The sequence below is a fragment of the Camelina sativa genome, chromosome 10 (assembly GCF_000633955.1).
Source record: "Camelina sativa cultivar DH55 chromosome 10, Cs, whole genome shotgun sequence".
NCBI lineage: Eukaryota > Viridiplantae > Streptophyta > Magnoliopsida > Brassicales > Brassicaceae > Camelina > Camelina sativa.
In genome coordinates, this window is record NC_025694.1 from 758071 (window position 1) to 773216 (window position 15146).

The 15146-nt window shown below is 32.5% G+C and overlaps 3 protein-coding genes across 3 annotated transcripts; 2 read left to right on the forward strand and 1 right to left on the reverse strand.

The window, feature by feature from the left end:
- Window positions 1004-3249, reverse strand: LOC104716261 (L-ascorbate oxidase-like). Its single transcript, XM_010433654.1, has 4 exons — window positions 2725-3249; window positions 2433-2645; window positions 2149-2328; window positions 1004-2064 (listed from the first exon to the last, which is right to left on the reverse strand). Exons 1-4 carry the CDS (start codon window positions 3106-3108, stop codon window positions 1108-1110), a joined length of 1734 nt encoding a protein of 577 aa, XP_010431956.1. The 5' UTR covers window positions 3109-3249; the 3' UTR covers window positions 1004-1107.
- Window positions 8098-9987, forward strand: LOC104716262 (trafficking protein particle complex subunit 12-like). The gene is made up of 2 exons (XM_010433655.2): window positions 8098-9402; window positions 9693-9987. Exon 1 carries the CDS (start codon window positions 8148-8150, stop codon window positions 9399-9401), a length of 1254 nt encoding a protein of 417 aa, XP_010431957.1. The 5' UTR covers window positions 8098-8147; the 3' UTR covers window position 9402; window positions 9693-9987.
- Window positions 10407-11929, forward strand: LOC104716263 (protein NEN4). Its single transcript, XM_010433656.2, has 5 exons — window positions 10407-10856; window positions 11179-11225; window positions 11313-11376; window positions 11492-11623; window positions 11701-11929. The coding sequence occupies exons 1-5, from the start codon at window positions 10419-10421 to the stop codon at window positions 11791-11793; spliced, it is 774 nt and encodes a 257-aa protein (XP_010431958.1). The 5' UTR covers window positions 10407-10418; the 3' UTR covers window positions 11794-11929.

Below are 15146 nucleotides of genomic sequence, written 5' to 3' on the forward strand. Positions count from 1 at the left end.
TTTACCATATTAATTTCCTTTATTAAATTATTCATCAAATAAAATCTTTTGATATCTAACTTAACATATTAATTTATTAATTCTCATTATACTTCACCTCTCATTTTTATATATGAGTCTATTTTGTGAAACAAATAAATTATCATATTATTTATTATAATTAAAAGATAGTTTTATTTCTGGATATACCATAAGTTGAATTTTTCTAAAAAATATAAATTGTTCAATCTATAATATATTAAAACTTTAGTAATATTATTCTTTAGAAATAATATATATTAAATTAAAAAATTTACTGAGTAACGGTTCAAAATTTGAATATTTAAATTCAAATTTACAAAATTATATCTTATAATGACATTCAAGTCATGATGTAGAATATACATTGTTAAAATAACTTCACATATATAACCTAATACAACATATTGAAATTTTATATTAAAATATAAAATATAAAATTTTGTATAAAATAAAATTTAACCAGTATTATAGCAGGGTACTTATCTAGAATCATTAACAATATAAAATTTACAAAATAAGTGTCTTTTTCAAGCAATCATATTTAGCATATGATTTTATTACATAATGTTTTATCCAAAAAAACTTTTAAAAACAATCACATAAATTATATTTTATATAAAAATTACAATATAAATAAAATAAATTTCAACCCGTACTTTAGCACGGGTCTTAATTTAGTAAATACACTATATTGTAAAATGACTTGTTGAAAGCTAAAAGATACTATATTTTTTATTTATAAAAAAAAAATTGCTCAAGTAAATGAGAATGACCATGTGATAAGCATGTGCCTAAAATTGGAATGGGCTTATATTGGGTCCATTAGTATCTTTTTTTCAGCAACAAATTGGGTTAATTAGTAAAAGCACATTAATAACCCCTTTCAAACTGTCCCCAGTCTAATAATGATCTCACAACAAGTTCTAATATAACGTAGGTAGTAGACCAAACCATTGCTAAATTTGCGACACATAAATTACCCTTACATCAAAATATCCACACTGTTTTCAAAAATTAAATAAAATATTTGTCTTCAATGATTAAACAATGAATGTGTTCTATATGAATATGATAAAATATATACAATCAGCGTTTAGCCTGACCACATCCCATTATAGAAGAAGGTAAAGTAGAAGAAACTCTATCAATCCCAGACTCGAACACAATTCCCATTCCCATGAAAAAGTGCGACTCAATGTGGCAGTGAAACGACCAAACGCCAGGATTATCTGCTCTGAAACGCAACGCCGTCCACCCAAACGGTTGAACCGCAACCGTGTTTTTCATTATCGGGTCAACCCGATTAAACCTTTTCGGATCCTCAGACTCATTAAACTTCCCTTCTCCGTATCCAAGTACCCAAAAATCGTGACCGTGTAAATGCCATGGGTGCGTTTCGCTGTTCTTTGCGTTCATTGTATTCGCGTTTTGTAAAATCACGTCCACGGTTGAATTGAATCTCAACCGGTAGATCCCGTCGCTCGTCGTCGCGTTAGCGTTTTGAGGTGTTGCGAATACGTCGTATCTCCGAGAATCGTAGTTATCCGGCGGCGTGAAACGCCAGTCGAACGCGTCGGTGAGATTCTGCTTTAACGCGATTAGGTATGGCGTCTTAGGGTGGTGGTATGAAACGTTGTTGACCGACCAACGTCTGAATCCGCTGACTTCGTTTTGTGTGTTTAGAAGTGCGATGACTCTGTCAGAGTTCTCAGGCGGCGTGTCAACGAATCCTCGACGCGCCTTGATCGCTAGGCTTTGTGCAAGGCGGGAGCCTGTGTCGTTCCATTCCGGTCGGAGATTGGAGGATTCCGGCGTGGGAGGACGCCGTCGTGGGTGACTAGGGTAGTAGTTGAGTACCGCGGTTCCCTGTGAAGTGTTCGCCGGACGGCTGACTATGCTTGAGGTGATCCAATAGTTTCGTCTAGGGTTTTGATCTGCCTTGAGAAGTACGGAATAAGTTTCGCCGGAGTATATAAAGAGATTCTTCACCGTGAATGGTTCTACGTAGTGTCCATCAGTTTCAACCACCGTCAAGTTATGTCCCTATTGTTTCAAATTCAGTCATCTTCCGTTAAAGAAAGTAGGAGAATAAAAAAAAAAATGGTTGCTTGTGTCTAAAGCAAGTACCTCAATTTGGAAACTTAGGGCTGAAAGAGACGTCAAGCTACCGAGTCGAAGCCGGTAAGTCTTCCCAGGGATTACGGTAAGGAAAAAACGCGAACAATCAGTGTTTGAGGCGTTACAGACTCTAGGAGTGGTTAGGTCGTTTGAGCAGTTGAATCTCCCTCTTCCTTGTATTAGAAGCGACTGATAAACATCAATAAAATAGTTTAAGATTGGTCAATCACTGAATAAAAAATAATCAGGAATCTGACTCTTGAGTTATCAAAAAAAAAAAAAAAAGAATATACCTCTGGCTCACCGACCCACTTGAAGGGTATGGAGGCTAAACCGGTAGCGCTCTCCAACATGCTTTTGTGATACCAATCTGTTAACAAAACGTTCCGGTCATAATCGTTTGTAAACGGTTCGGGCTCTGTGGCAGGAGGAGAAACTACAATCATTCCTATTAATCCAGATTCTCTCTGCATCCCATAGTGTGAATGATACATGTATGTACCAGGCTACAAACAGAACACAAAAATTAACATACACATATAAATAGAAAGATTGAAACTTTAATGTGAGTGTATGTTCTTTTACCCTATCAACGACGAACTGGTAAGTAAAGACTTCTCCAGGAAGAATTGGACACTGAGTAACACCTTCTACTCCGTCAAACCATGGAGTCCCAATCTGTCGGATTCCATGCCAATGGACAGCGACGTTTTCAGTCATGAGACTGTTCTTGAGCTCAACAACAATGGTGTCACCTTGTTGAGCTTTAATGGTGGGACCTGGAAACTTACCATTGATTGTGATTACTAGCTTTTGGACACAATCCGGTGACCTGAACTCGTACTTAACTTCCCAGTTGAATCGCCTGATCTTTCCCTGACCGAGTACGGAAGAAGAAAACAGGGCAATGAAACAGAGGACCATAAGATTCAAGACATGAACTGTGTCCGATGATCTCTTCAGTCTCATCCTTTTTTAAAACCGTGTTTCCAAGAATCAGAGAAGATAAATAAACTGTTACTATATTAGTGGAACTTTTTTCAAGTATAATTTTTAAAAGATGGAACAAAGATCGAGATTCTTTGTGTGGTATGAGCAATTCTCATGTGTGTACACATCATATATAGGTCACTGTATGTCATGTGTTTTACAGATAAATCATTTTCTTTTTAGAGAAAAATTAGAAAGAAAACGCGTTTTACTTTTCATTTGATGCTAATTTCTAAATAATAATACATCGACTTTTTATTAGCAATGTAACTTATATAATTATGATTCTTCAGTCAGAACCTTCATGTGAAATATCCTTTTCTCTCTTATGTACAGTATTTAGAAGTTCGAACCTTTTGATTGTTTGAACTTTAAAAGCCTAAACTTTTTTTTTTTTTTTTGTCAAACTAAAAGCCTAAACTATTGATATAAAAAGATACGTAAATATTGCCTTTCCTCATTGCTGGACAAAATCACGCTTTGTACTTGTCGGTCACTCATTTGTTATATAAAAAAAAAAGGAAAAAAAATATTGAATTTTGAATACCTGCAATAGATAATTGAATAATTAACATGTTCATATCTTATCCAAGTAAATTATGGGTAATATATAGGTCTGACGTTCTTGAGTTAATCAAAAAGACTTTACTAATTGCACTAGATTCCACATAGACCTTTTCACCTTTGGGCTTTGGTCAAAGTATTATAGCCTAGGAGGGTCAATTGTTAGAATCAAAGAAAAATATCTTGGACCAAGTCAGAGCTTTAAATCAATGTCATAAACTGGTACAACATTTAACAACTTGATTATACGAAGAAAAGTCAATATTGACAAATAAATCCGAGACAAGTTTATTGTATACATGGCCGATCATATCAGTAGGACGAGACAAGATTTTTCAAAGTTAGAAAACATAACTAGTGACTGATGCATTTGTTTAGCAAAATCATGGCAATTGTTTAGCAAAATCATGGCAATTGTTTAGCAAAATCATAGCATTATAAAATCCATATAATAACTTTTGTTTTCTAACTGAAAATGTCAAATTGCTTAACTAATATTGACACCTATCGATTGTTTAGCACCTTGTGTAAATAATCAAACCAATTAAGTATTATCCTAAAACTTAAACTTTTCCCAATTTTATTGGGGATATATATATATATATATATATATATATATTTTTTAAAAAGAAATATAAAATATTACTCCTATTTAAACACATTTAGGATATAACCATAAAACCACATAACATATACAAACCTTTTTGCTCATTTACACAGCGATCCATCAACTCATGGCTGCAAACGCGAATGCTGACAGCAGTTACCGTCCACTCAACGGTAAGGCAGAAGGTGACGAGGAACAAATCCATCCACGACGAAGTGACTACCACCTTTTCCCTCAAATACAACCAAGAAACCAGAACAACACACCAGAACCCAACAGATTTGACGACATCAGTTTGTTGGCCCTAACCATCTGCCTTAACTTTGGCCTTGCAGTTCTACACGCGTCAAATAATAATTCACCGGAGGTCGACGTGATCGAAAGCGTGCACCTAATGGGGACGTTCATGATTGCTTCTCCAATATACTGTTGGCTCGAATTTACCTCAGAGTCGCTTACGTTATGGATCGATATGGTGTGGCGTTGGTCTTTGGAAGTTTGTTCTACGCCAGTGCACCCTTGATCGTAACTGTCACATTGGGCGTTCTTCTAATTTGCACAAAGTGGTGGGTTTATTAGGACATCTCCAACCCTACTATATTTTAGAATGAAAACTCTATTATAGAGCAACATTTGCTCCAACCCTATTTTATATTTTACTATAAAATAAAAAAATGATAAGATTGCTCTACATATAGAGTAACTCTATTTTCACCTCTATTTTTTACACTAACTCTACTTTATAGTTGAAAATAGAGATATACATTGAAGATGATCTTATTATTTTAGTTAAGTCAGGCTTCACAGCCGTAAAAATGATACTTAAGCATAAGTTTTACCTTACATAGGGATGAAAATTAATTACTACTACTAAAAGTAATCGATTATGTTCTTAATACTCGTGTTGACGCCTTTATTACAGGTATACAGTTGGATTTTATTTTTAATCTATATATATAAAGTTAACTTTGCTCACTTCTCCTTCCTCTACATCAGCATCCACCTAATCAATTTTTTTTTGTTTGCATTAAAAATACTATTTTTAATCTTCATTCATTGCATATTTATTAATTATAATTAATAATAGTAAAAATAAATAAAAACGAATTAACTAAAATTAATTAAATTTTAAAATAATATAAACAATAATATAATTTTTTAGTAAATAATAAAATAAGAACTATCTAAATGAATTAAGTAAATTAAATGATAATTTTAAAATAGTAAAAATAATACTATAAATTTGTTTTAGTAATAATGTTATTATTAAAATTATAACCAAAAAATGATTATATTCCAAAATTTAAAATGGGCGAATGAGTTTTAGAATGTAAGTAAGATTTTAATGCATAGTGGAGTAAAAAAACAAGTTATGTAATTGTATTTATAAAAATCTAAACATGAAAATAAAATTGAAGTGAAACATTATTTTCTAAGAAACATATACCATAAATATTTATTATTAAATTTTACTTATAAGAAAGAAAAGATTAATTACTTAACTTAACTTAACTTAAAAGTTTTGATCTAAAACAAATACATTGTAAGGGGCACACAATTTTTTGGGAAAACTATGAAAAAGAAATTTGAAAAAATAATCTATCTAAAAAAAAAAATCAATGGTCAGGAAATATTGGAAAAATGATATGCAAGCCGTTACAAAAAGTGGCATGTGATTTGTGTAGCATATCTCATAAGGTATATTATCAACTGGACTATAATTTTATAACATGATATAAAACATATATAACAAATATAACATATATATATATATATATTATCAAATGTTTTTAACCCAAAACATTGGCAAAAACAATATATTAAAGTACACTATGTTTTTTTTAGAAGACGAAGCTGGAGTTGCATCACAAAATTAACATCTGCAAATAACATATAAGATTTTAGAAAAATATGTAGCTTGGATTAGTGAATAGATATTCATTGTGGGGTTTAAATGTTTCATCATTTAAGCATTTTTGACTTAGTCTGAAATTCTATTATGGCAGATGATGCATTTGGACAACTTCATTGTAGCGACATAGCAGTAGAACTGTTCATGAAACTTTGTATATTCGCATTTAATGTAGGATATCGATATGTTTAAATGGTCTCTATAATTAGGTCAACGATTGACATTGACGTTAGAATTTTTAAAATTATGTTTTCATGTGATATGAATATGGAATTAACACTTTTAAAAATTCAGAAGATTGTCAACAATATTATTGCGACACTAGACAATATATGTTATATATAGATTAGTAAAATAAGTACGGCATTTATATAGATTTATCTTTTAATCTTCAAATTATATTTCTATTCAATGATTCTTATTGATAAAAAATTTAACTAAAATCCCACGTAAAATTGCAAATAGATATAACAAAAAACTATTATCTTAAAAATATATATATATTTTATATCACTGAGTAAAGTAAGTTATATATTTATACTCGAAAATTGGAATGATTATATTTGAGTTCAACAATTTCTATTGATAAGAAATATTTTGAATTAAAATCCCGCGCGTGCGCGAGTACAAAATCTAGTAATAAATATTATGACTTAAAGATTAAAATGTAAAACAAGATAAAAGTTGTCCCAAAAGAAAAAAAAAACAAGCTAAAAAATCTAACGAAATTTCAATTCAAGATTTGAGAAATTTTTATATGATAATAAATGAGAACATTATTTGACATATAAAAGTAAAATATTTATACAATATTGATCATGTCATATTTAACTTTTATACACTAAAACAATAATATTGTCCACACAAAATGGAAATGTATTATCTTAATTTTAAATCATTTATATATGCAACAATATCTTTTAGCACATAAACTCTAATCATATCAACATAACATACTATACAATATTACATAAAATCGAACTTTGAAAAATTTAAAATTTTTGTGACAAGTTTTCGGTGTACCAAAAATAATCTTATTATTAGCTTTTTAATGTTGTAAAGACCAAACACAAATAGACCAAGGTGTTGACTGGTTCTCCCGCTACCTCCTCCAAACGCAGCGTTTGTGGGTGGTAGCGGTTGCTAGCGATTGGAACCAATCACACAAATCGCTCACAATCGCTCATAATCGCTCCTAACCGCTCCAAACCACTGAATTCCAAAAGCTGCTTCCCGCAAGTGTTTGCGGTTGCGGTTGGATTTTTTTTTTTGTGTAAAAAAACTTCAAAGAAATCAAGGATAATGAATTTTTTTTTGTTATATTTTCTATCTAAACATTTTACTCATTAAGGATGGGAGAAAATGAAGTAGGAATACGATTGCAGAGATTATAAAATAAACAATTAGAAGAAAATAATATTCTCATTAACAATAACCCGGAAAACTTGATGTAAATTTAATGGCACATCGCACATAAGTTCAAAAAAATATAAATAAATATAATATTTCATCAGAATTTAAGAAAATAAGATTATTTGTGAAAAATATTAAAACAAATCACCGGTGACTTTTCTCAATCTCACTTGACTATTCCTACTAATGCAACTACTGATCCACAATCTAAGAGAAAAGAGAAAAGATCTAAAGCATATGTTTTGTCATTTATCAAATTACTTGATTAAAATTTTGGTGAAAAGCCAAATGCATAAAGGAATAAGTATTTTAATATAATTTTTTTTGAATAACTATTATTTTAATAAATTTTTATCGTAAACCTCCCACAAACACACCAATTTTAAACCGCAAAACCAGTCATTCAAAACGCTTGATAACGCTTGAAACCGCAATCGTCCGCTTCCGCAATCTCCCGCAACCGCGAACCAGTCAGGTCCAAACCAGGTTTGCTTATTTTTTTCCAAAGCTCTCTCTTCCACAATGTTCAAGGAGTCATCTCCAGCGAAGGATCCGGATTCACCCGAATCCGAAACCCGACCCGAGTTCAATCCCTCCTCCACTGATACCACCGCCACTACCAATCCCAGCACCGTTCAAACCGCCATAGACTCAGACTCCCTCGAAGCGACGACATTCGAATCAGCCTCATCAGAAGTCACATCCGCCGCCGCCGATCTACCACCGGAACGATTCAATTCGCTCGACGAATTAACCCACGATCTCGGCTCGCTCCACGAGCTTTCAACCCGAGGCTCATGGCAAGCGATCCTCGAGAAGATAGCTCAAGCGAGAGCTCTCTTTCTCCTCACAAAGCCTCACGAGCATCTCACTTATCTCACTTACCAAGTTATGGCTCTCGTCAAGCTCCGTCTCTCCGATGAAGCAGTGCATGAGCTTAATTCGTTGCACGATTTCGACGGGACGCATTACAGGTACGAATCGTTCCCTGAGATCTACCCTAATCGGAAAGGATCTATGGTTCCTTTCTCTCTACGGTGGCTCTACGCTTTGATCCCGACTAAGCTTGGTAACCGTCAGGAAGGGTTAGATCGGTTATACGTATTGCTTGACTTTGTTAGAGATCGAATCAGAGACAAAGAATCTCAGAATTTAGATGATTCTGTGGAGTTGTGGAAGAAGAGAGAGACCTTTGTGATGAGTTGCTTGCTAGGGTTTCATTTAGGTCACAAGGAGTTTGGGGTATCTTTGGATTTGATCAAGGAATTGATAAACCGTGATCCGTTAGACCCTGTTTTGATATCGAAGCTAGGCTCTGTTCAAATGCAGTTTGGTGATATAGAAGGAGCTAAAGCCACGTTTGATCGTGTTGAGAAGATGTTGAATGAAGGAAAGAGCAATGGTTTATTGGATGAAACACAGTTTAAGAATCTTGTGGGTAGGAATAAGGCTTTGGTTTATGTTGTGGCAAAGGACTATGTTTCTGCTGTGAAAGTGTATGACGAATGCATTGAAAGAGATAACTCGGATGCTATCGCTGTCAATAACAAGGCTCTTTGTTTGATGTACTTGAGAGATCTGTCGGATGCGATTAAAGTGATGGAGAATGCTTTGGAGAGAGTACCAACTGCTGCTTTGAACGAGAGCTTGGTGGTTAACTTGTGTAGTATGTATGAGTTGGCTTATGTTAATCACACTGATGTCAAGCGGACATTGAACAATTGGATTGCACGTGTTGCTCCTGATGATTTTGATTCATCTAGTACCAGAGTTTGAGGTATTATCTCTGTTCTTCCCTTGTCTAGGCTTTGAAGTGTCAAAGAACTGAATGTTATGATTAGTTGGATTAACGGAGAAGGTGTATGAATCAGGAAGCAATCTGGTTAGGTAGTTAATAGAGATGATTTTGTCTAGCCCTATTCATAATCCATGTGAATCACCTAAACTGTTATGTTCAAAGGATTAAATAAACTAAAGATTCCTTGGATTTGGATACTGTATTCTTCTTAGTTCGTGAAACAATATATGGAGGTATCCAAATTGATCATCTATCATTCAAAATTGCAGGTTTTGAGCTAAGCAAAAAGGTAATTTAGCCAAAGAGTTTCTGTCTTCAGTGATGAAACAAATCAAAGGATGTTGTTCTTGCTGGTTTTTTTGCCTCAGCTGGAGACTCTGTTGCTGATGCAATTACCGGCTTCAAATTCGTTGTAGTTTTGTGTTGTGTAAGCTAGCTAATGGTTTGTTGCCCCCAAAGATTTGGTAACTTTCCTGCATTCGATTTTGTCATATTCATCTTTTTACAACGATTTCTGTAATACTTGCTGTTAATCACTAATGACGAATTTTTGTTCTTTCAACTCTTACCATGCACAGAGGTTTTGGGTTATCGAGTATTTAAAGCAATCTAATTTGAGTATTTCTAGTTCAGAGATCATGTCAGGACTGGATCAATACTTCGAATATGATCTATGGGGGTGGGGACATTGTATATGTATCTTCATCACAAATTAACAATATCAAAGGAATCAATTCTCTTACAATATGAATCTACCAACGAACTCTTTCATATAACAACTCCTTTTTTATTGGTTTGGATAAAGGAAAAAGTAAAGATTCTTACTTACCCTACAGAGCAAAATTTTCTCCACGAAGCTAAATAATCCCCATAGTAACCCTCCAACACAAACCTACGCTTAACTTGTATCATACGTAAACTCAAACCCCAAATCCACAATATATACACATACCCACTAATAGGATTTACAAATCGAACATAAACCAAAACCTGCTATGGAGGTCCAAACATTTCCCAACGAAATCGTCTTCTTCGATCTAGAAACAACGGTACCAAACAAAGTGGGACAACATTTCCACATCCTAGAGTTCGGTGCGATCATCGTATGTCCAAGGAAACTCGAGGAGTTGGAGAGCTTCACAACGCTTGTACAACCTAAAGACTTGTCTGTGGTCTCAATAAGGTCGTCTAGGTCAGATGGTATCACGAGGGCTAAGGTTACGAATGCACCAAGTTTTGAAGATGTGGCTGAGAAGATCTATGGTTTGTTAAACGGCCGGATTTGGGCAGGTCATAACATCAGAAGATTCGATTGCGTTAGGATCAAAGAAGCTTACGCTGAGATCGGTAAAGCTGCGCCTGAACCCTCAGGGATCATTGATTCGTTGGGGTTATTAAGTGACAAGTTTGGCAAAAGAGCTGGTAACATGAAGGTACCGTTATCCAAGATTCTTTGTAAATAATATGGCATGTTTAGAAATTGATTTAGAGATCTAAGGTTCTATATCAAAATAGAAAGTGAATCTACATCTCTTTCGATTACAAAATTCATTAATCAGTATATACATCTTTTTTTTTTGGTTTTCCAATCATGCATCTTTTTGTCTACAATTTCAAATTTTGAAAAAAAAAACCTCAATAAAAGATTAAAAACTTGCATAAAATTTCATAACAAATCAGTCTTTATAAAATAGCAAATGGAAAAGGTCTTTGTGAAATTTAAAAGTGTACGTAGTAAACAAATTTTTGTTGTAGATGGCAAGTTTGGCTGCCTATTTTGGTCTTGGAGTGCAAAAGCACAGGTACCTAATCATAATTGTGTTTGTGTTATTGATATTACATTTTTCTTAAAGATAAAAAATAACACACACATATGTCAATAATTGCAGAAGTCTTGATGATGTTCGAATGAATCTAGAGGTCCTCAAGCACTGTGCAACTGTGCTTTTCTTGGTATGTCGTATCCTCATTTTTTGTTCTTCTTAAATATCTTTATTTCGTAAATATAAAGATATAAATTAACTCATTTACATATATATATGTGTATATATATCCCATAAATGTACAGGAATCTACACTTCCCAATCAGTTGGAAGGAAAATGGCAAAGTTCTTCAAAGATCATGACAAGAAGTCGAAGTAATTACCAAATAGCCCAAAGGGCAATGCCTTACTCTAAGGGTAGTAGTAGTCTCGTGAAGGTATAATAATGTTTTTTCTCTTTTAAAAAGTTAAAAATATATATCGAATTTAAATGTTCTTGTTTGAATTAATACAGATGACACAAAATGTGAAGAATCTGTTAAGCAAAGCTCAAGGCAATCAAACTCTCCAAAGCTTGATCAATCATTCTCATTCTTTGCTTAGATGATTACTGCGTCCCTCCTAAATCTTTTTTTTTATGTATATATTGCACAAATGTATACCTTCATATTGACTATATTACCAAAGATTCAATAGAAAATTAATTATATTTGTAATTACTGACAACATATATTTAATTTTTACCTGAAATTTTCTGGAGTACATAATATTGGTATTATTATTTAGTTAGTACTATATGAATTGGATAAATATCTTCATGTTATTAGAAGCAAAAAAAGGTATACAGAGTTGCATTTAAATTATATATTCTAATACAATTGTAATAACTAAATATAATATATACCACATCATAAGAATACAAATAAAAATAAAACTATAATAACTGTTAGATATGTTTATATTTTGTCGTATTATCTACAATTTCTCTATATTTTAAGATAATATGTTTTTAAACATTTTGTCGTATGTAATCATTTGTTTAAAATTTAAATATTGGATTGGCATTTTATCGTAATTTAAAATTAATATGTCAACGTGAATATTTGTCCAACTTTAACTTTGGATAAGCTCATGATTAAAATTTAATTTTAATCTTTGCTCCGTTTAAATTGGAACCGTTTATCCGTTATCAACATGAATACAAAATAAATTATATCTATGTCGATAAGAACATAAAAATGCACATGATTGCAATTAAATTATTTATTATTGTTGTTATATTTAAATATACTAAATACCAAAACAGATCACATATAGAAAAACTAGAAATATATTCGTAGTAACAGCTGAATATGTTTATTTTTTTTCTCGTATTATCTATGATTGATTTTATCGTGATAGGTTTAATTATCTTTGTCGTATTTAATCATTTTTAAGGATTTAATGTTTGGATAAGATCTTTATCATAACTTAAAATTGATTCAGCTTGAAAATTTGCCCAATATGAAATTATTTTTATTTGTTTGTGAATATAGTTTTATATAAACTCCTGATCAAAACTTAAATTTCAATTTTTACTCCGCTTAAATTGGAAATAATTTATCCGTTGTTAGTAATGAAACAAAATGAAATATGTCTATGTTATTAGTTACAAAATTAATAGTATATAATTGTAACTAAATTTTGTATTTGGTTCACACAGTTGAATTTGAAAAAGAAAAAAATAATAACCGATAGATATGTCTGTTTTATATTGTCCCTACGGTTTTTTTTTCTAAAATTTACATTTCTTTGATTGAGAATTAATTTAGGATAAGCTTTGTTTCATGAAATAGTTGGACATAATTAAGCGTACGAGAAACATCCTAGACATCAACATCATGTATACCACAAATGATAAAAAGGGTGAAAAAAAAAATTGAAAGTGAAATGAAGAGAAGTATGTGGCGTGGAGGAATATAACCAAAGAGTTCACAAAGGGAAACAAATTATCAATCTACAAACGTACGTATGGCCACAACCATGCCTATCAAACTTTTTCAAAGCCATTCCAAGATATATATGTCCAAGAACCTTTTTCTATATCTTTTTTTCATACTCCATAAATTGAAACTAGTTTTTGGATTCAGTTTTTGAGAATCTTCTTATGTCGACTAGAGCTTTTATATCTTTTGTTTTTTTTTTTTTTTGTAAAATAGAGCTTTTATATCTTTACGTAGTTGTTTCAAAAAATCAGCATATGTGATAGGAGAGCCAAATAGAAATGTAAAAAATACAAGAGCAAATCACATTACATATTAGAGGCATGTCATGTATATTTAACAACGATTAATCAAATATTTTTGCGAAAATCCGTAAATTGAAATTTAATGATAGTTTACATCTCGTTTCGAATGATATCGCTCACACACTCACGTTGTTAGTCAATCCTCTGCTTCTTCTGTTGCCTAGTTATATTTATCAGGCGTTATTCTGCAAAGTTGTTTACTAATATCTTATTTAAGTGAACTGAAATGATTTGGTGACTTGAGGACATGAAAGACACGTGAACAGTCAAACCAAACTAGTAGAAAGTGTGAAAGTAATTTTATAGTACTATATAATCAATGTTTTTAGACTAATTAACCTTGAAATCATCGGCATTTTGACTACATTAATCATGTTATGCATAATGCCAAATTAATAAACATAAAAACGTCTCTAATAATTCCATTCAAAATAAAAAATAAAAACGTCTCTAATTTACTAAGGAGGGTGGTGATGAAGTAAAATTCACGTGTCAAACCCCAGTCAACAAAAGATTCCATTGGAAGTTGGAACCCACTTTAACGGCGACAAAAAAGTCTTTTAACGGTCCTACTCTTTTTGTTGTTCCGAACGAACGTTAACTACGATGTTAACAATCTCACGCGCCCATCACTGCACGTGATTCCTACACTGACCTCGTGACAGCTAAAATAGTGGTTCGTGTTGTTCACTCTCTGGCCTCCGTAACTGACGAAGCGCACTAACTGTAAAGGACCTAATGGTCCCATCGCTTGACGAAACTGAGAGAGTAAACAGAAGTAACTAACGGTTGTTCGAGTACTTTGAAAACCATCATCAGCAAAAATGACGCCACGTGTATGGACCAGGTTTCTGACGTGTCATTTTTTTCTCCTCCTCGCCTCTCACGTGTGGCTCACTTTGAAACCAGAAGAATCACGAGCTCACATTAGGGGTGTCAAAATGAGTAATCCGACCCATATCCATATAGGTTGGAGGTTTTCGTGGGCGGGTTCAATCCGACCTATTTATTATAATGAGTTGAATTTATATATCCAAACCCAATAATAGAAAACCCAATGGCTAAATGGGTAATATGGGTTACCCATATATAAAGAAAATAAAATAAAATAATTAATATTAAATCCATAACATATTATATAAAATAGAATTATAGAACCAACCAAAGTTTTCAAGCTTAAGAAAATAATATATAGATATTAAAATAGAAAAAGCATCTTAAAATTCGAAAGCCAAAAATCCATAAGACCAAAATAATAAGTCATTTTTAATTTAAAATAAAAACCATCCTTAATTTAAAATTAAAAAAACACTTGAATCCTCTTTAGATGATCCAATCAGATTCTACATATTAATATCCACATATTAGTTGCAAAAAGAAGATATTTTACATATTAATATATACATATTATATTATATATATATATATATTAATTTTGTTTTTTCTGATTAACCCATGAGCAACCCATAACCCTAATGGGATTACCCCGTTAAACCCACAAACCTATTGGACGAACCCATCAATACCTATTTATTTATATGGGTATAAAAACTTAACCCATACCCGTTAAAATAATAGACAAATAGGGTAAACCCATGGGTTTCTACCCATTTTGACACCCCTAGCTCACATGCATTGGGCAAATAGGGACCACTAACCACTGATATGACGAC